The sequence below is a fragment of the Erythranthe guttata genome, chromosome 5 (assembly GCF_056151865.1).
Source record: "Erythranthe guttata isolate IM_541 chromosome 5, IM_541, whole genome shotgun sequence".
Lineage (NCBI taxonomy): Eukaryota > Viridiplantae > Streptophyta > Magnoliopsida > Lamiales > Phrymaceae > Erythranthe > Erythranthe guttata.
This window is the reverse complement of record NC_142537.1, coordinates 4075143-4095799: the sequence shown is the minus strand read 5'-3', so window position 1 is coordinate 4095799 and position 20657 is coordinate 4075143. Positions and strand designations below refer to the sequence as shown.

The following is a 20657-nucleotide window of genomic DNA, read 5'->3' as shown; positions in this document are numbered from 1 at the left end:
AGCCGGCTCGTAAAAAGCTCGAACTCGAACTTGAGATTTTCGAGCTCGAGCTCGAGCTCGCGAGCTCGAGCTTTCTGATGAGCCGAGCTCGAGCCGGTTTTCAGTTGTTCATGAGCTCGCGAGCCGGCTCGCGAGCCGGATTTATTATTATTTTTTTTATTTTTTATATGTTATTTTTATTTAAATAATGTATAATAATGTAAAATATTATAGAAATAAATACAAATATTAAAAATATATATAATTACAATTTAGTTTTTATTTTTTATTTTATTAAATAATTTTTAATAATAAAATAATAGTTAAAAAAATATTTAAAAAAAAAAAAAAAAAAAAGACAATGGGCTCGAGCTCGAGCTCGAGCTCGAGCTCGACACAACTGACACGAGCTCGAGCTCGAGCCAAAAAAAGAGGAGCTCGCGAGCTCGAGCTCGAGCTCGAGCTCGACAAAATATACTCGAGCTCGAGCTCGAGCCAGCCAAAAGAGGCGAGCTCGGCTCGAGCTCGGCTCGTTTACACCCCTAATATAACCTGATCGAGATTGTAATTTGTGAGTTGTAAACTAAAATTATGTAGTCGCTTAATATATATATTATCCCTTTTAATTAACTTTAATATTATTGCTCAAAATTCTTTTATTTGAATTGTAGTGATACTCTAGTTCTAGTGGACCTTATTATTTAGTCAAAGTAAATTTGAACTACACCTCTAATAGTATGTGGTCAAATCGAATTCGAATTGGTAATGCCAATTTTCTCTATGAAGATTTATCAACTCAAAAATCAATAGAATTTTCTATTATACAATATATATTTTTATTTTATATATTTCCTTTATTCAAAAATATTTCATTGTATATCATGATAAAAAAAACTAAAAAATGGATAATTGTACTCCCTCCGTTCCTAAATAAGTGTCTCTTTTCATTTTTCACAAAGATTAAAAAAACTCAATAAATATAGCTCGATTTTAGAAAAATCACATAAAAATGACTAAAACAACCTTTATCGTTTAATGATTTATAAGAGAGAATTAATGCTTAGGTAGTGTTTGCAAAAACTTAATTAAAAGCATAAGTTAGTGATTGTGAGTTAAGTTGGAATTAAGTGCTTATTTCTAAAAGTTTGGAATGTTTGTAAATTAGCTGCAAAATCAATTTAAATAGAAAAAAAGGTAATGGATGGTTTTCAAATTATAGCTTAAAACAACTTATTTTAAGAGAGACGAAAACAAAAGTTCGTCTTGGAAACCCTTAAAAACATATTATAAAAGAAGCTGATAATCTATCTTTAATTTTTTTTGCAAACACCACCTTAGAATTTCATTAATAAGGTTAAAAGATGAAACATGTATTTAATGCAGAGTTAAAAATTTAAAATGACAGATAATATGAAATAAAAATATTTTAAAAAAATATAATTATTGTGAAGAGAGGAAGTAATAAAAATTAATTGCAACATTTCCTAATGAAAATTGAGTTATATCATTGGTGAATGAATTTGGACGGATTTTTACCTCTCTTTCCCCCTTATAAATACACCTCTGCATCCCTCACAAATCTCTCACCCCAATTAATTAATTTATTTTCTCTATTACAGAAAACCACAAGCGCACAACAATGGCGGAAACAGCCTTCAACTCCGACGTGTCCACCATCTCCGCCAAGAAAAGATCGGGCTCCTCCGACGACCAGTGGGATCAATTCGCCGCCAAGAAGCACCACGCTGCAGCATCGAACAAGACCGACGACCCCGCGGTGGCGCTTGCCAACGCCCGCCACGAGTTCGGCGAGCACGGCGGAGTGAACATGTCCATCGAGGCCTCCGCCACCTTCACCGTCATGGAGCCCGAGACCATGCGGCGGATGTTCGCCGGAGAGCTCGGCCCCGACCGGGATTTCTTCATCTACAGCCGCCACTTCAACCCCACCGTCCTCAACCTCAGCCGCCTCATGGCCGCCATGGAGGGAACCGAGGCCGCCTACTGCACCGCCTCCGGCATGTCCGCCATCTCCTCCGTACTCCTCCAGCTATGCAGCTCCGGCGGACACGTGGTGGCATCACGCACCCTCTACGGGGGGACCCACGCGCTCCTTACACACTTCTTCCCACGCGCCTGCAACATAACGACGTCGTTTGTTGACATCGGAGATCTCGAGATGGTGGAGCGGGAAATCGTCCAGGGGAAGACCAAAGTTCTGTACTTCGAGGCGATCTCCAACCCCGTCCTGACCGTTGCTAACGTGCCGGAGCTGTGCAGGATAGCGCACGATAAGGGTGTCACGGTGGTCGTCGACAATACCTTCGCTCCGATGGTGGTGTCGCCGGCGAGGCTCGGCGCCGACGTGGTTGTTCATAGTATTTCAAAGTACATCAGCGGTGGGGCCGATATCATCGCAGGTCCATACTCACCTTTTCTATCTTTAGCCCTTTTTATTTATTTATTTTTTTTTTATCTTTTTTACCGTAAAAAAATTAACGCGCCTGGTTATTCACACTAGTTTATGTTAATTATTTTTGGTGGTCAAAATTTAACCTTGTTTGTAATAGAAAAATAGGACTATAAGTAAAAACTAAAAAGTTAGTGTTAAATTAAAAATTTGAATTTCTTTAAAAAAAAAAATTAAAATTAAAATTACAATTGTATTTTAAAGTTTTTTCAAAATATATTTAAATTTTGGGAAAAATTATATTGCAAAAATCTAAACTTTAAAATTAAGAGGTTTTTTTTTATTAAACTTCTACTATAAATAAATATATAATGAATAATACGAAATAAGAATTATAAAATATGAATAGCACATAGCTATTCATATTTATCAGATCGAAAGTGTTGAATGACCATCTCAACCAAAAGCTTAAGCTATTAGTGAAATGTATCATTTAATATTAATATCTCCAATACGCCCCTCAAGTGCAGGGGCATTACATTTGAAACCTTGCACTTGAAATACTTTTTAAATGGGTGGCTGTGGGATTCGAACTCAGGACCTTTCATTTGGTCTGACTCTGATACCATGTTGAATGACCATCTCAACCAAAAGCTTAAGCTATTAGTGAAATGTATCATTTAATATTAATATATCCAATAGAAAGTTGGTCGGTTCGCCTATAAAATAGACCCATGCCCAACCCTAATTAATACTCCCTTCTTCGTCCTTTTTTTGGCCTTTTTTTTTCCTACTATAATTGTTAATTTCTTAAATTTGTGGCCGTAATTAATAGTGACGTCTCCAAATCAAACAAAAAACATACGACATTTCATGTGACTAAAGTGTCAGCTTTCTTGCTTTATTTGGGTACATGTCATAAAAAAGATAAGAAGAGATAGATGTTGATATTTATACTAACAAATCATGGGGATGCATGTGAAAAAGATGAAGGAATATACTTTCACAAACTTATTCCCCAATACATTATTCCAAATTGGATTCCTCTAGATTCATTGCACATACTATCCAGTGCACTCACTCATTGCAGAATATACAAAATACAATATTAAAATCTTTGATTAATTATCTCAATTTCTTTTAATAAATAATAATCTAATGCACAAAACTTTTGTATGAACAATTATGTAACAGGTGCAGTATGTGGGCCAGCCAAGCTAGTGAATTCAATGATGGATCTCCACCAAGGCTCCCTCATGCTATTGGGCCCCACAATGAACCCGAAGGTGGCGTTCGAGCTCTCGGAGCGGCTCCCGCATTTGGGCCTACGAATGAAGGAGCATTGCCACCGGGCCTTAGTCTACGCCACGCGGATGAAGAAATTGGGCCTTAAAGTGATCTACCCGGGCCTAGAGGACCACCCGGAGCACGCCCTACTCAAGTCCATAGCCCATAAGGACTACGGCTACGGCGGGATTATGTGCGTCGACATGGGGACGGAGGAGAAGGCGAATAAATTGATGAATTTGTTGCAGAATTGCAGCCAATTTGGGTTTATGGCGGTGAGCTTGGGGTACTACGAGACGCTGATGTCGTGCTCCGGGAGCAGCACGAGCAGTGAGATGAACGAGGATGAGAAGGCGCTTGCCGGGATCTCGCCGGGGCTTGTTAGGATGTCGATTGGCTACAGCGGGACCCTCGAGCAGAGGTGGGCCCAGTTCGAGAAGGCTTTGGCCAGGATGTCGTGATTCGGGTTCATTTATTGTATGTACATTTCTCGTGGTCCTCTTTAGCTGTTTGTTCTGAAATTTGATGATGTTTTTTTTTTTTTGGGAAGTATAATAATTATGGATCTTTTATTTATCATGATGGTTAATTCCTGCAGTTATTTTGACCTTGGTGAAAGATGAACTGATTGGTGAAGATAATTGGAAGATTAATGTAAACTGAAATTTTAGATGATTTAGTATTATTCTAAATCTACACAATATCATGATAGACAATTTTAACTTTCACAGAGAGATATAAACTCGGAAGTTAGATGGTACACCTCGTTATTTACATATGATTTGAATTGTTTATTTGATTAAATAATTATCCACTAAGAACACATACACATGGGTGTGTGTAATTATGTTAGATCTTCGATCCAAAACTACCCAATGTGAATAATTGGGTGTAGTATCTAACTTTCTACATAAACCTACCTACATCTCTCACTTCCTATGCATAATATTTTTTTGGGCAAATTATGGCCGCCCCTGAGGTATGGCCAAATTAAGAAAAAATCCCTCATGTTTGAGTAGTTATAGTCACCCCTCATTTTAAATATTTTTACATAAAATATATGCAATTCGGTTATTTACCGAACCAAATTGTATATTCAGTTCGGTAAACGGTATGAAATGTTGACGTACCGAAATTTCAGTTCGGTATTAGATTTAACATCCTTATATTTACCTATAGAAGGGTACTTCCGAAAGATAATACATAGCTGATGGGTGTCATTGGTTACCCAAATAGGAGGATGTTTTCGTAATTTAACCATAAATTAGGGGTGCACCGTAATTTGCCCTATTTTTTGTGGGGTGATTTTTAATATAAACTGTGAGACACAACGAAATTGTTTAAAAAAAAAAAAGAAAGAAAGAAAACCGACTGACTGAAGAGACAAGTTTGCCCCTGTCAATCTCGCGTGTAGCAGCAAAATAGTAGATTCAGTTAAAAACGTGAAATCTTTTTTATTCAGGGGTCAAACTGCAATACTGCCTTAATTAGAGGGAAAACTGCTTTTTTATTTACTCTATATTAAAAGGGAAATTGGGTAAATTAAAATTCGCAACGAAAACTTTGATCCACCGAATTGGCAAGACATGGACTCCTCACAGACTACAGCATCGACGGCTGCTGCTGGCGGCGGCGGCGGCGGCGTTTCGGCGGGGGGAAACGGTGTAATGAACACGCAATCCATCGACGCGTCTCCTGTTGATTCATCCGCCACCACCGCCGCAACCCCAACGGACGATCAAAAGGAAAACCTAACCCAGGTCACAAATTCGATCCAGAAAACCCTAGGAATTCTCCACCAGCTCTACCTCACCGTCTCATCCTTCAATGTCGCGTCGCAACTCCCCCTCCTCCAACGCATGTAATTAATTGCCCAATTAATATTCCTTTTTAGTCAATTACCTTCTTTTTGAATTGAGTGGTTTGGGAAAATCGAAGAATTTGAGCCTTCTTGTTGACGAACTTAATTTCTTTGTTTTCTTGGATAAAAGGAATAATTTGGTTTTGGAGCTGGATAATATGACGAGATTAGCAGACAAGTGTAACATTCAGGTGCCTATGGAAGTTCTGCAGTAAGGATTTTAAGTTCTGATAAAGCTTTTATTTATTTATTTTTTTCCCGGTCAGATTAAATTATTAATGATGAATGAATGGGCATTTAGATTGATAGATGATGGGAAGAATCCGGATGAATTTACACGGGATATGCTGAATGGTTGCATTGCCAAGAATCAGATCACCAAAGGGAAGACAGACGCCTTCAAGGTTTGTTTTTTTCTTTTACGAACGCGCTTATTTCTTGAGTTATCTTTATTTCTAGGCAGGCAGACCCTTATTTTCTCAATTGAAATATCTTCATATCAATTTGCTACACCACTACCGAACCCGGGTATTCAAATGCCAGCAAAAACTACAATTTGCGCTTTATAAGAATTTTATTAAAAAGGATAGTAGATCATAATCGACCCTATAGTCATAACATTGCCACCAAAGTTAAATAAAAAATCTTCAACCATTTGAATTTTCATCTAGCAGCTTGTGTATTTTACGTCTTAATGGATTGAATTAGGTATTATCACCATACTGTCACAAATCCAAATTTGAGTAATGATATTTTATTTTCTTATTCGGATGCAGGGTATGCGAAGACACCTGCTTGAAGAACTGGATCAGGCATTTCCTGATGAGGTTGAAGCTTATAGGGAGATACGTGCAGCATCCGCAGCAGTGAGTTATATTTGTTTGTTTGTTGTTTCATCTCTGAGTTAACCTTGTCCATTTGTGTTGAGACATATTTTCTTGAACCCATGCATGATTTCTTGTACTATCTTATAGATGTAAATGTGAAGGTGTTCTAGTAGGGACTACTGAATATGAAAAATAATCTTCTTATGACAAATGAAATGAAAACTTCTCATCTAAGTTGGACCGTTGGTGCTTAGAGCTTAATGCATTTCGCTGCCAATTACCTATTATTAGGTAGATAGTATGATGAAGTTGAAGTGATTGATTGAATAGTGTTTTGAATGGTATAGATGAGTGGTCATGAATATGATTATTTAGTTCCAAATTACCACGATTTAGTTTCATCAGCACTGTAATTTATGAGTGTTGTATGATTGGTGTTTGAAATAGGTGAAGTAACTGAAAGTATAGCTAGAATGGCCATTTTAATAGCTGCATAAAAAATGCCTAAACGAACTTAATTCGGTGCTGCCAACATTTGTGGGAATTTAGAGTTCCGAGATGTATAAGATTCGGAAAAGCTTTGCCAATCATTAAATTGCTGCTGATCCTATTTCTTGATTAATTGATGTTTGAAATCTATCTATATTATAATGGTCATTTAATGTGGTTTAATATATAATCAATTCGATTCAAGTTATAATAAGATTTTTATTCTTGAAGGATTGAGACAGGATAAAAGCATTCTGGAAAGAGATATACTAATGCGATGAATAATGAATATAAAGAAACAATAGTTCATTTATTATAGAGTCTAAAGTTTATATTAATAAGAACATGGAACCAAATAATACTTCCTTTCTTGATCAGTCTGAACGAAACATTTCCATTGTTCATGTTAAAAGTGTAAAATACCCGAAATGGCTACAAGTTTCGAAAGAAATTACGTTATATGGGCCATTTTAGAAACTTCTAGTTTGGCTTCTGAACATACATGTTAACCTATACATTGATCAAGTGTTGTCACATATAATGTCATTTTTACCACAGATTACCTCCAAAGTATGAAATAAGTACACATATATAGTAATTTTTATTATACACATTGGTTGAATAAGTACAAGTACGGTAAATAGCATTGCTATATTTAAATTTTTGTTCTTATAGTGCAATATTTTCCTTTCTTTTCTTTTTTCGTTGGAAATGTGCCAAGTTGTAAGAAATGTATACTAGGTTTGCTACTCTAAGCTCTGAACCGATTGTAACGTATGCAGGAGTCCAAACAATTTGCCCAAGCACAAAGTATTCTGCCGAATGGAGATGTGAAAGTGAAGAAAGAGACTTGAGAAGCATGGCTACGTTATAGGGCCTCGCTTGGTTAGGTCGAATTATGCAATCGGGTTTTCATTAGATTATTTAATCTTCATCTTGGCTAATCTTATCTCATGAATCAAACAAGGCCGTAGTTGATTCAAGTCAGAAATTTGAGGTCTGTTTGGATTTGTGTAGGAACAAAACTCCTTAGGTTTTGTAATAGTATTGTGATGTAATAATGTTTTATCTGGATTGGATTGAAACTTATTTAAAGCTTAACCATAGTATACTTGAAAGGATTGGTCACATGGACATAAGAGATGAACACTTTTGTTTGGAGTTTATAGTGTTGATTTCTTATTGTTCTGTTTTCTGCACGTATATTAATTAAGGGTAAATTATAGAAATCCCCCTGAACTTAGGCTAAATTATGAAAAACACCCCCAACTATCAATAATTATCAAAATCCCCCTGATGTTTGTTTCTGTCTTACATTGATCCTCTTATGGTGTTATTTTTCACGGACTCTTTTTACTACAGGGAACATTCCATGAAAAATGCGGATTATACTGCTGCTGCACACGTGACATTTCTTTATGATATTTTTTTTAAGAAAAAAATTACGCTTATGGGCCTTTACACGGAATCTTTATTCTCCTTAAATACCATTTTTACAACTTTTTAGTATTACTATTATCTCTGAGGGTGTTTTTGTTTTTAAAAAGTAGCATAAAAAAATTCACGTATGCAGGGTTAGAATCGGTATTTCTTGGAAATGTTACCCGGAATAAAAAAAAATTCGAGCAACAATCAAATTTGGAAGAAATATATACATATATAACATAAGCAATGTCGTGAAAAATCCGATCATCCAAAAACTCCGAATGTATTTTAATTTAGCACTCTTATAGCTTGACGCATTACATCAGTCGACCCTTTTTGTGGCTGTAAAAGGGTGATAGATTCGGCATGAGCCACTGCGAAGAAGACCCACTCAACTTCTCATCTCAACAAAATTAGAAACCAGAAACCCGTAAACCAAGATGGGAGGATTGATGATGGTTGGTTAATGGAGGAGTTTTTGCACGGTGTTGGTGATTTTGTAATTTCAAAGCATTGACCAAAAAGTAGACCAAACGGCGTTAAGGTTGGATATGCAATTAAGAATAGAAAGATGTAAATTGATCTCACCTTTCTTTTTTCTTCTATAATAAATAAATGGAAAAATTAGAGAAAATCCCCCCATTTAGGAAATATAATTAAAGGAAACACCTCTCCCAAAAATAATTAAAGAAAATCCCCTTAACTAATATTCCACCCAAGTGATAGTTTCATAATTCCAAAACTACCCTTTTCTTCCGTCTCTTCTCTGTTTTTTTTTTTCTCTCTATTATATCTTTCTCTCTCAATTCTAGGTTATTCTCTATTGATCGGAATATGAAGAACCAACCACCGACATCACCGTCAGAACAACGACGCCGATCCCATTGAATTCGTCGTCGTCGTTCCTGTCTCCGTCGCCGTCGGGGTTAATCCATCTTCTCTAGCTTTCAGTCCCCCTATTGCGACGTCTCCTCCTACTCCTTCCGCTCTATACCCCTTCATGGAATTAGAACATTTGTAGATCTTAACAAAAGCCATAAAGATGATGATGATTTTGATAGCGATTCTTAATTCGAATACCAGGATTGCTACATCGGCGGCGGTAAGAGGTAAAATTGTCGATTTGTTTGTTGGAATCGGATTTTGATGGGTGGTGGTTCTGCTTTGGTTGGTGGTGCGAGTTGTGATTTTATTTATTTATTTGTAATAGAAAAAACGTCATAATATCAAAGTAAGGTGGTGATGGTGTGTTGTGGCGGCTGTGTGGCGACGCTGGGGGAGGCAGATTTAGGATTTTTTGGTGTATCGGGCAGATGACGGCGCTTGTAGAGAAATTCGCGCAGGCTGAAACCTTAATCGACTATGTACATGTTCAATAGTCGATTAAGCTAATCGATTATGCTCTGGTAGTCGATTAAGGTTGATCGACTCCAATTTGTTTATTTTTTTTGGATTTTTTGTTTATTGATTACAATTGTATAAATCATTTATAATGTTTGTATATTTTTTGTTTTTGTAATTTATAGTTGATTTTGCATTTTTTCGCAGTTGTGATTTGTTATTTTTAGTAGCAGATTCTTGATCAACTATATTTCACATCATAGTCGATTAATATGCTTCATTGACTTTAATTTTTAAGTTTTTTTTTTTGGATTTTTTGTTTATTGATTCCAATTGTATAAGTCAATTATAATGTTTGTATATTGTTTGTTTCTGTAAAATATAGTTGAGTTTGCATTTTTGTAGTTGTGATTTGTTATTTTTAGTAGTCGGTTCCATAATCGACTATAGTTCATCATAGTCGATTTAATATGCTTCATAGTCGATTAATATACCTGATAGAGAAAAAAAGTTAAAAAACGGAAAAAAAGAATAATAGAATAATAATAATAATAAAAAAAAGATACGGCTGATGGGTCATGGACGGATAGTGTGTAGGGGTTGTCTAGGGTCCGAGAGGGGTTGTACTACTCGGACCCAAACGATTGAAAATCAACCAATAAAAATGTGACACGTATGATTTGTACGAACCACATGAAAAAAGTACGATACCTACCTTATAAGTGAAATTACATAAAAACCCCTATAATTAAAACTTAAGTAACAATTAATAATGATTAATAATTAGGGCAAATTGCAAAAAAAGGACACGACAATGGACTTAAATGCACATGGGTCCACAAAAACAACAATCTTTCAAATAAACCCATCCTCATGTCTTTACTATAAAATACCCTCCATAATATATTTTTTATCAATTCCATCCATTATACTATAATTTCCTTAATATTACAAATTGACCCCGGATTTAAACAAATATATCACATTAACCCCCATTTTAATAATTTTTTGAAAAAATATTATTTTTTTAGAAAATAATTTTTTTTCTGAATTTTTTTTTCCGGCCAGATTCCTGCGTTGACCGGTCGAGCGGTTCTCCGGCGTTGACTTTTTTTTTCGATTTTTTTGTTTCTGAATTTTTTTTTTCCGGTCGGTCAACCGCAGTTGACCGCCACTCTCCGGCATTGACTTTTTTTTTTGAATTTTTTTTTAGAAAAAATATTTTAATTAATATTATTGTCTTGCCTGCTAAATTACTATTTCGGACAATAATATTACTGTTTCGGACAATAATATTATTGTTTCGGACAGTAATATTATGAATAATATTTTCCCGAACAGTAATATTACTAATATTACTGTCCCAAACAGCGATATTATTGCATGAGACAGTAATATTACGGTCGAAGACAATAATATTACAGTCGACGACAACGATAATGCAAGCCAAGACGATTAAATTAATTAATACAGTAATATTACAGTCTCAGATGGTTAAATTACTGTTGGAGACGGTAATTTTGAGCCAAGACAATAATATTAATTAAAATATTTTTTTAAGAAAAAATAAATTTCAAAAAAAAAAAAAGTCAATTAACGGTAAATTACTGTATCCGACAGTTATACTACTGCTGAAGACAGTAATTTAGCAGCCAAGACTGTAATATTAATTAAATATTTTTTTAAGAAAAAAAAAAGTCAATTAACATAAATTACTGTCTTCGACAGTTAAATAACTGTTGCAGACAGTAATTTAGCATCCAAGACAGTAATATTAATTAATATATATTTTTTTTAAGAAAAAAAAGGTTAATTAACATTAAATTACTGTCTGTGATAGTTAAATAACTGCTGGAGATAGTAATTTAGCACCCAATACAGTAATATTAATTAAAATATATTTTTAATAAAAAACAAAATTCAAAAAAAAAAAAATTAAAGGCGGAGACCTTGCAGTTGAGCTGCCGGAAAAAAAATTCAGATAAAAATAAGTTTTCAAAAAAAAAAAGATTCAACGAGCGGTCTCCGATGGTGGCTGGTCAAAATTGGGGTTAAAATTGAAATTATGGTCAAAAATTGGTTAATTAGTGAAATTGGGCTAAATTAGTAAGTCGAGGTATGATCGTGAATTTTTTTATTTATTTGGGGGGCCAAGAGCAAAAACGATCAAAGTTAGGGGCAAAGTGCAGTTAACCCTACTTTTAATTCTCTGGTTTAATTATGTAAGGTTAATAAAGTAATTTTACATGAAGTACGATGAAGTACGACCTGTGTACGATCTATTTTTACTGGGTTCGTACTTTAATTTATGAATTTATAGGTTCGTACTGGATCGTACTAGTTCGTACTTTAAATCAACGTCTATAAATTTTTCCTAATTATTTTCTACGCATCAGATTAAATCGTTTGGGTTCAAGTAATACAACCTTTCTCGGACCCTAGACAACCCCTAGTGTGTAAGGTGGGGGGACATAATTGGAAAAATGAGCGGTTGAAATTAAGAGTGGGTTTTTCTCAAATGGTGCAAAATAATTTAGGCATTTTCTTATTAAAAGAAGTATTGAGAGAGTTATATCAAAGATGCCATAAATAAATATATATGGTAACGAAATCATTTTGATTCGTTGGAATAAAATTATCCCTCAACTAATCACGTTTTACATCCCTCGTGAAATAAATTTATTTTAATCATGATTCTTTTTTTCTTCGTACTTTTAAAATATTTGTTACTAATAATTTTGTACGGTTGTCTTATTTATAATATAAATGGTAGTTAAACCGTTGAATTTTTTATAATACTAAAGTCTTTATAATAATGTAATATGAAATTATTTCGTTAAAGAAAATGTCATTATTGGAATACGAATAGCTCATGTTATTTCTATGCTTCTTAGAATATCTGTTATTATTGGAATGTGGATATCTCATAAGATATGAGATATTAGAATATATAAAGAGAACGGGAGTTGATAAAGTCAGTTTCAATTTTATAAATGTCATTTCAAATTTTAAAAGATTTCTCTTTGTAGGGTACGGATTTTTATTTCTTTTTGATTTTTTTTGTGTGCCTATTCACGTTCAAAACGAGCGTACAATAGTCAATTTTACGCTCGAAACATGTACAAATTGTGCGTGGGGATCCTTTACTTCACGGCCAATTTGTGCGTGAAGTAAGGGATCCCCGATCAACATAGGTGTTGTACAGTATTCTTTTTGTTTTTTTTAAAAAGTATTTAGTTAATTAGTGTAATCTTATATATAAAAGAAAGAAACGCTAGGCCAACCCTAAGAAACCCTAATGTCATATTTGTAATTTTTTTTCAATTTTTATCAAATTTTTATCTCCTTAATATTATTTTCAATATTATTTTTGAATTTTATCATATTTGTATCCCCTAAATATTATTTTAAATATTATTTTTGAATTTTACCATATTTGTATCCCCTAAATATTATTTTAAATATTATTTTTTATTTTTATCAGATTTTTGTCTCCTAAATATTATTTTTTTATTTTTATCAAATTTTTATCTCCTAAATATTATTATAAATAATATTTTTTTAATTTTATCAAATTTATATCTCCTAAGTCCTAACTATAATTTTAAATATAATTTTCAACTTTTAGCAGATTTTTATCTCCTAAATATTATTTTCGAATTTTATCAAATTTATATCTCCTAAATAATATTTTAAATATTTTTTTCGAGTTTTATCATGTTTTTATTAGTTTTTTATCTCCTAAATATTATTTTCGTTTTTTATTAGATTATTGTCTCCTAAATATTATTTTCGATTTTTATCAAATTTTTATCTCCTAAATATTATTTTAAATAATAATTTTAATTTTAATCATATTTTATCTCCTAAATATTATTCTAATTATTATTTTCATATTTTATCAACTTTTATCTCATTAGCATTATTTGAAATATTATTTTCGATTTTTTATCAAATTTTTATCTCCTAACTATTATTTTAAATTTTATTTTCGATTTTTATCTCCTAAATATTATTTTTGGATTTTTTTATCAAATTTTTTCCTCCTAAATATTATTTTATATATTATTATCGATTTTCATCAAATTCTCCTAGATATTATTTCTAATAATCTGATTTTCGATTTTTACAGAAAATGGTAAATAAATCTGATTTTCATCCCTAGCGGATTTTGTGACATCGTTTTACAGAATGTCTGCAACATTTGAATTTTATTTCTTCCCTACCTAAGGCTTCTTCTTTTGGTAACCCGACTTTAGATTTTGTTTCTTATCTTCTTCTTGCATGTGTGGCAATTAGTTTACATCTTTTTCCTTTTGTTAAATTATGTGTTTCATTAATTTATACCAAAGTTTTCAAATTTTATGTATAACAATATAATTATTTCATTTTATATGTTATTGGACATGTTATTGAAAGGGATGATTTGAGAAAATTAACCAAAAATGGGCGGAGCCACAAGCTATTTAATTTATTGTTTATATTTATTTTTGTTTCTTAATTTTCCAATTGTTAATTCCAGTGGCAAAACAACCTTAAAATGAGGCAGTGGAGAAGGGTTTAGTTCCGATGCAAGATGTATATATGGCCTTTTACGATGGTATGTTGTCGATAGTTTAGTTTTGATTATGTTAACTTAGTTATTAAATCTAATTACTTTTAAGCTCAACATGGAAGACATAATTGATGATTTTTTTCCTGGTTCAAATTTTCAATCTACTGGTATTAGCTGATTCAATTCATTTGGAAAATTATTCAACAGTAAAGTTATGTCCTTTTTTTTTTGTGTGTAGTATACTTAATAATGTTCCAGTATAATAGAATTTTGATCATACGATACATCAAACGTTTGTTTATATTCTTACAACATCAAAAGAATGCAATTTGTTGTCCCGTGCATCGCACGGGTACAATTACTAGTTAATTATTAATGAAAATATCAGTACTTAATACTAACTATTTACTTATTAATTGTTTGATATGATAAATAGATTGATTATATATAATTAGTTATCTATTATTATGTTCAAAGTTATTAATGAACAATCAATTAGTAATTGGTGAATAACTGTTTAATATTTTTTTATTAATTATGAAACAAATAATGAATAATATATTATTTATTAATACTTATTTAATAACTCATGATTAAATAATAGTTGGAAAATAATTATTTAGTAACTAATGATTTAAAAAGAACTGAAAAATAGTTATTTAGTAATTAATAAATAATTAGTAAAGAGTTGGCTACAAATTTTAGTAACAATTAACTAGCAGCTAAAAAAATATTTAATTACTCTTTTTGTTAATATAATAAATATTACTCTTTTTGTTAATATAATAAATATTACGGGAACCCCTGAACTTAGGCTAAATTACGAAAAACACCATCACCTATCCGTAATTACCAAAATCATTTTGATGTTTGTTCCTGGAATTTTTTTGATTACTTGGAATATTTTCCAAAACTGCCGATTTAATTCCTACAGAAGTAACATTTCTTTATGCTACTTTTTAAAGGAAAAATTTACCATAAGGTAACTAATTTATGCAAATAAGCTTTCTAAGTTGTCTAATTAACGCAAATTTCATAGTAAAATTACATGAAATACATGATTTCTAAATTGTCTCTGTAAGTTTTGTATGTCATGTGAGATGCATCTATTTTTATTTTAGTATTTTTTTTTCAGTTTATATTTATTGAGTTGTTGGTTATTAATATAACTAAGTTGTGCAAATTATCGTCACCGTACCATTACTGTTAGGTTTTTTTTAAATAAGTTGTTGATTATTAATAAAAGCAAATTGTGCAAATCACTGTCACCGTCTGTTAGTTTTCATAAGTGAATCAATTCGAAAGACTCCAAATTTATCGTGGATCTAGAGCGAGAAAAGGCACATACACTTTTAGCAAAAAGACAAAATCCATGGTTTTTTTTTTTTTTGTTTAAAAGACAAAATCATGTATTCTTATAACTATAGACAATATTTTTTAGAGTCTTTCAACTAATTTCTCTAGTGTTATTATTTGAATGTGTATATATATCATATCTTAAACTATCTGTTATTGTTGAAATGTCAATATCTCATATAATTGGATCGGAGATCTTAAAGTATTTGTAATTCTGGGATGATCTCTCTTAATATATATATATATATATATATATATATATATATATATATATATATATATATATATATATATATATATATATATATATATATATATATATATATATATATAACATAATTATATGGCAAAATTAAATTATAAATTAATCGTAGTTGCATAATGATTGGTTGTAAATTGTAATGTATTTCAATAAAACTTACCATGTCATTGCCATGTCAAACCAACTTTCAAGTATATGCACATGTGCATTTAGCAAATATATGTTAACAATTCTTATTAATTATCCTTAAAGTTTTGAATATTAAATTATTCCCTCCACCATGTATCTTTTCCTAGAATTAATCTATATAATATATAAAAGTTGAATTCCATGCCTAATTGAATGACATTTGTCAATTTCAAATGATGACATGTCCTTAATTCCATCCCATGTGGCAAATTGATTGGTGAAAATAAATCATCAAAAAACATGTCATCATTTTCCAAAATTAAAAAGATATTTAATTATTTTATTATATGTTTATATCATACCATTTATAAAATGCTCTAAATATATCAACTTTATTGGAAATTCTAAATAGTTTTATTTTTTAATTTAATTTTAATAGTAATTAGTTTCATTTAAATTTATTTAAATTCAATTTAAAATCTTCACTTATTATAATTGTATGATTGATGGTGTTACGAAAATTGTGTATTTTAATTCATAAACTTGGATTTATATAAACAAAATATTGCATAATAAATCATTTGATATTATACATTTTACATGAACATGACCAGATAATATGTTTATCTTTTTTACTAATTTAATATCATATTGGTAATTACCAAAATTTCCCTAATGTTTGCTTCCATCTTACATCGACCCTCTTACGGTATGATTTTTCACAGCATTTTTTTTTATTATGTGGAATATTCACCGAAAAATGCAGATTCTACCCTGGACACGACATTTGTTTATGGTACTTTTCAAAGACAAAAAATACCGTGAGGGGGACTTTACACGAAATATTTATTCTTCTTAAATAACATCTTCACAACTTTTTAGTACTACTATTACCTCCCCTAAGGATAATTTTTGTATTTAAAAGGTAGGATAAAAGAAATGTCACGTCTGCAAGGGTAGAATCCACATATTACATGGAATAAAATAGATTCCGTAAAAAATCACACCATAAGGGGGTCGTGTAAGACATAAACAAACATCTGGGGGATTTTGGTAATTACCGATAAATGGGGGGTATTTTCCGTAATTTAGCCTAAGTTCATGAGGATTTTCGTAATTTATCCTATTAACAACAATTATCGTTCTTTTCACGTCTTAACGTTTGCTTATACCCTTATATTATTTTAAATAATTTAAATGTCAGTTTGATAATATAATTAAATATTAATTTCTAATATATTTAATATGTGTTTCTTCATGTATCAGGTACCACACATACGGAATTTGATATAAAAGTTGCGCAATTGAATATAATTGTTTTTGATACAAAATAATAGATAATTGCAACAACATTGATGCAAAATCAGAATTAGGATTGTGATTAGTATTTACATTAGAATTAAAATTATAATTAATATTCTTTGAATTAGTATTAGTATTAATACTATGATTAGGATTCGGATTAATATAGTATTATCATTAATATTAGGATTAGGATTATAATTATGATTAAGATTAGTATTAGAATTATAATTAAGATTATGATTATTGATTAGTACTACAATTAGTGACATGTATTAGTATTATAATTATGATTAGCATTAGGATTATGATTATGGTTAGAATTATAATTAGAATTAACATTACCATTAGCATTAGTATTATTAGTAATAAAATTATTAGGATTATAATTAATGTTAAAAATAGGTTTAGGATTAGAATTATGATTAGGATTAGAATCATGATTAGTGTTATATATGAATAGGATTAGGAATAGGATAGGGATTTGGATAATATTAGTATTACAATTATAATCAACATAAGCATATCCAGATTAACATTAAAATTATTATTAGCATTAGAATATGTACATTAGCATTAACATTAACAATATTAACATATTAGTATAAGAAATAGTATTAATATTAGTATTAGTAATAGTATTAGTAATATTAGTATTAATATTAGTGTTAATATTAGTTTTAGTTTTAGTATTAGTATTAATATTAATATTAATATTAGTCTAAATATCAATATCGGTATCAATATCAGTATCGGTATTATTATCGGTATCGACATTAGTATCGGCATCAGTATCGGTATTGGTATCGGCATCGGTATCGATATCGGTATCGGTATCGGTATCAGTATCAATATAAATATCATATCAGTATCAGTACCAATATCAGTTTCAGTTTCAGTATTTATATCCGTATCAGTATCAGTATTAGTATCAGTATCAGTATCAACATTTGTATCAATATCAGTATCAGTATGAGTATCAATATCAGTATCAGTATCAATATCAATATCAGTATCAGTTTCGATATTAGTACCACTATCAATATCAATATTAGTACCAGTATCAATATCAATATTAGTATCAGTATTAGTATGAGTATCAATATGATTGTGAGTATCTGTATGAGTACGAGTATCAATATTAGTATGAGTATCAGTATTGTATGAGTATCAGTATGAATATCAATATTAGTATTAGTATTACTATGAGTATCACTATGAGTATCGGTATTAATATCAATATCAATATCAATATGAGTATTAGTATTAATATTAGTATTAATATTAATATTGCTATGAGTATCAGTATTAGTGTAAATATCAGTATCAGTATCAGTATTAATATTAGTATTAATATAATATTACTATGAGTATCAGTATGAGTATAAGTATTAGTATCAGTATCCTAATTATTATTGTTATTAGTATCAGTATTAGTCTTAGTATTAGTATTAGTATTACTATTAGTATTAATATTAGTATCAATATCACTATTAGTATCACTATAAGTATCAATATTATTATTAGTATTAGTATCAGTATTAGTCTTATTCTTAGTATTAGTATTAGTATTAGTATTAGTATTAGTATCAATATAACTATCATTATCAATGAAAGTATCAGTATTATTATTCAGTAATAGTATCAATATTAGTATTATTCTTAGTATTAGTATTAGTATCAATATGAATATTAGTATTAGTACGTATTATTATTAGTATTAGTATTAATATTGGTATTAGTATTGATATGAGTACGAGTATGAGTTTTAGTATTAGTATTAGTATCAGTATTACTATTAGTATCGGTATTAATATTAATATTAGTATTAATATCGGTATTAGTATTAGTATTAGTATTAGTATTAGTATTAACATTAGTATTAGTATTAGTATTAGTATTAGTATTAGTATTAGTATTAGTATTAGTATTAGTATCAATATCACTATAATTATCAGGGTAAGTATTAATATTATTATAAGTATTAGTATCAATATTAGTCTTATTTTTAGTATTAGTATTAGTATCAATATGAATATTAGCATTAGTATTAGTTTTATTATTAGTATTAGTATTAGTATTGGTACGAGTATGAGTATTAGTTTTAGTATTAGTATTAGTATTAGTATTAGTATTAGTATTAGTATTAGTATTAGTATTAGTACCAGTATCAGTATCAGTATCAGTATTAGTATTAATGTTTGTATTAGTATCATTATTAGTATCGGTATTAGTATTAGTATTAGTATTAGTATTAGTATTAGTATTAGTATTAGTATTAGTATTAGTATTAGTATTAGTATTAGTATTAGTATTGGTGTTAGTATTAGTATTAGTATTAGTATTAATATCAATATTAATTGAATTAGTATCACTATTCGTAACAATATTGGTATGAGTATTGGCATCGGTATTGGTATTAACATTGGCATCAGTACTAATAGTGGTGTATACATCATATCTCTTTTGCAATATTTATAAGTGTTATTGTTGTTTGAGTATTGTGCATCACTAATTGAACGTCATTAGTCATAAACTTGTAGATTATTTGAATATCTATTGTGTTACTTCTCTGCTACCGTGTTTATTGTTACCTTAGTTATTTTTCAGAAGATTCACATGGTGTAGTAGATTGCAATCCAAGAAATAGAGTGATACCATATGTTTTAAACGATTTCACTTAATCTTGATATCGTCTTTTGCGCGCTTCATGTTTTCTTATTTGTAATATTTAACTTAATTTTATACGTTACAATTCTAAATTAAAAGATAAAGTTTGTTTTTTATTTCGTTCCATTTTGTTTTACTTGAATTGGTATTGTTATAAAGAGATAGTCGTTTACATAATTTTATTTTTCTTATTTTGAAACTGACCTCCGTGCAACGCACGGGTGAAATACTAGTAGTATTATAATATTTACAAATCTCTTTAGTTTCAAATAAAAAAAATAATACGAAACTATGCATCATATAAAATTAAAATTGATTTTATTTTTTTACATGATATTCGTCTATTTTTAAATAAAATTAATTGTACTAAATATTTTAAAGAAATATATGATTTATGAGATTTTCAATCTTTAACCCCGTTAATAAATTAGAATAGGAAAAAAAATATTTTTGTCAATAAATGTAATTTATTATTGTTATAAAAAGAATATTTGTGTATTTTCACAGATGTATAAAACATAAATAGAGAGCAATTTATATATAATTGTTACGATATATCTTAATTTTTATAAAATTATTTCCTCTTACATTGAAATAATTATTAATCTTGGATACAAGAATACATTATTTAAGAAAAAATACATATATATTATTTTATATATATGAAAGCTCAGAGTAATTTTATATTTTGAATATTTTAGTAAATAAGCAAATAAGATATTACGAAAAGATGCGGTGTCGACACTTTCTTAAAAACATCTTAT

At 30.2% G+C, this 20657-nt stretch overlaps 2 protein-coding genes across 3 annotated transcripts in view; both read left to right on the top strand.

Annotated features, from left to right (window-relative positions):
- The first annotated feature begins 1387 nt into the window (after positions 1-1387).
- MGL (methionine gamma-lyase) lies at positions 1388-4252 on the top strand. Its single transcript, XM_012986649.2, has 2 exons — positions 1388-2399; positions 3584-4252. The coding sequence occupies exons 1-2, from the start codon at positions 1619-1621 to the stop codon at positions 4135-4137; spliced, it is 1335 nt and encodes a 444-aa protein (XP_012842103.2). The 5' UTR covers positions 1388-1618; the 3' UTR covers positions 4138-4252.
- Positions 4253-5148: 896 nt separating this feature from the next.
- Positions 5149-20657, top strand: part of LOC105962352 (mediator of RNA polymerase II transcription subunit 10b) — a 34180-nt gene continuing 18671 nt past the window's right edge. Inside the window, exons 1-5 of one of the 2 annotated variants that reach the window (XM_012986648.2) lie at positions 5149-5537; positions 5668-5748; positions 5839-5941; positions 6314-6403; positions 7636-8035. In XM_012986648.2, the coding sequence (XP_012842102.1) occupies positions 5263-5537; positions 5668-5748; positions 5839-5941; positions 6314-6403; positions 7636-7707 (621 nt within the window). In that variant the 5' untranslated portion in view covers positions 5149-5262 and the 3' untranslated portion in view covers positions 7708-8035. Of the gene's footprint in view, positions 5538-5667; positions 5749-5838; positions 5942-6313; positions 6405-7635; positions 8036-20657 lie in introns of those variants that run through there. The other variant, XM_088818658.1, reaches the window with a different exon arrangement.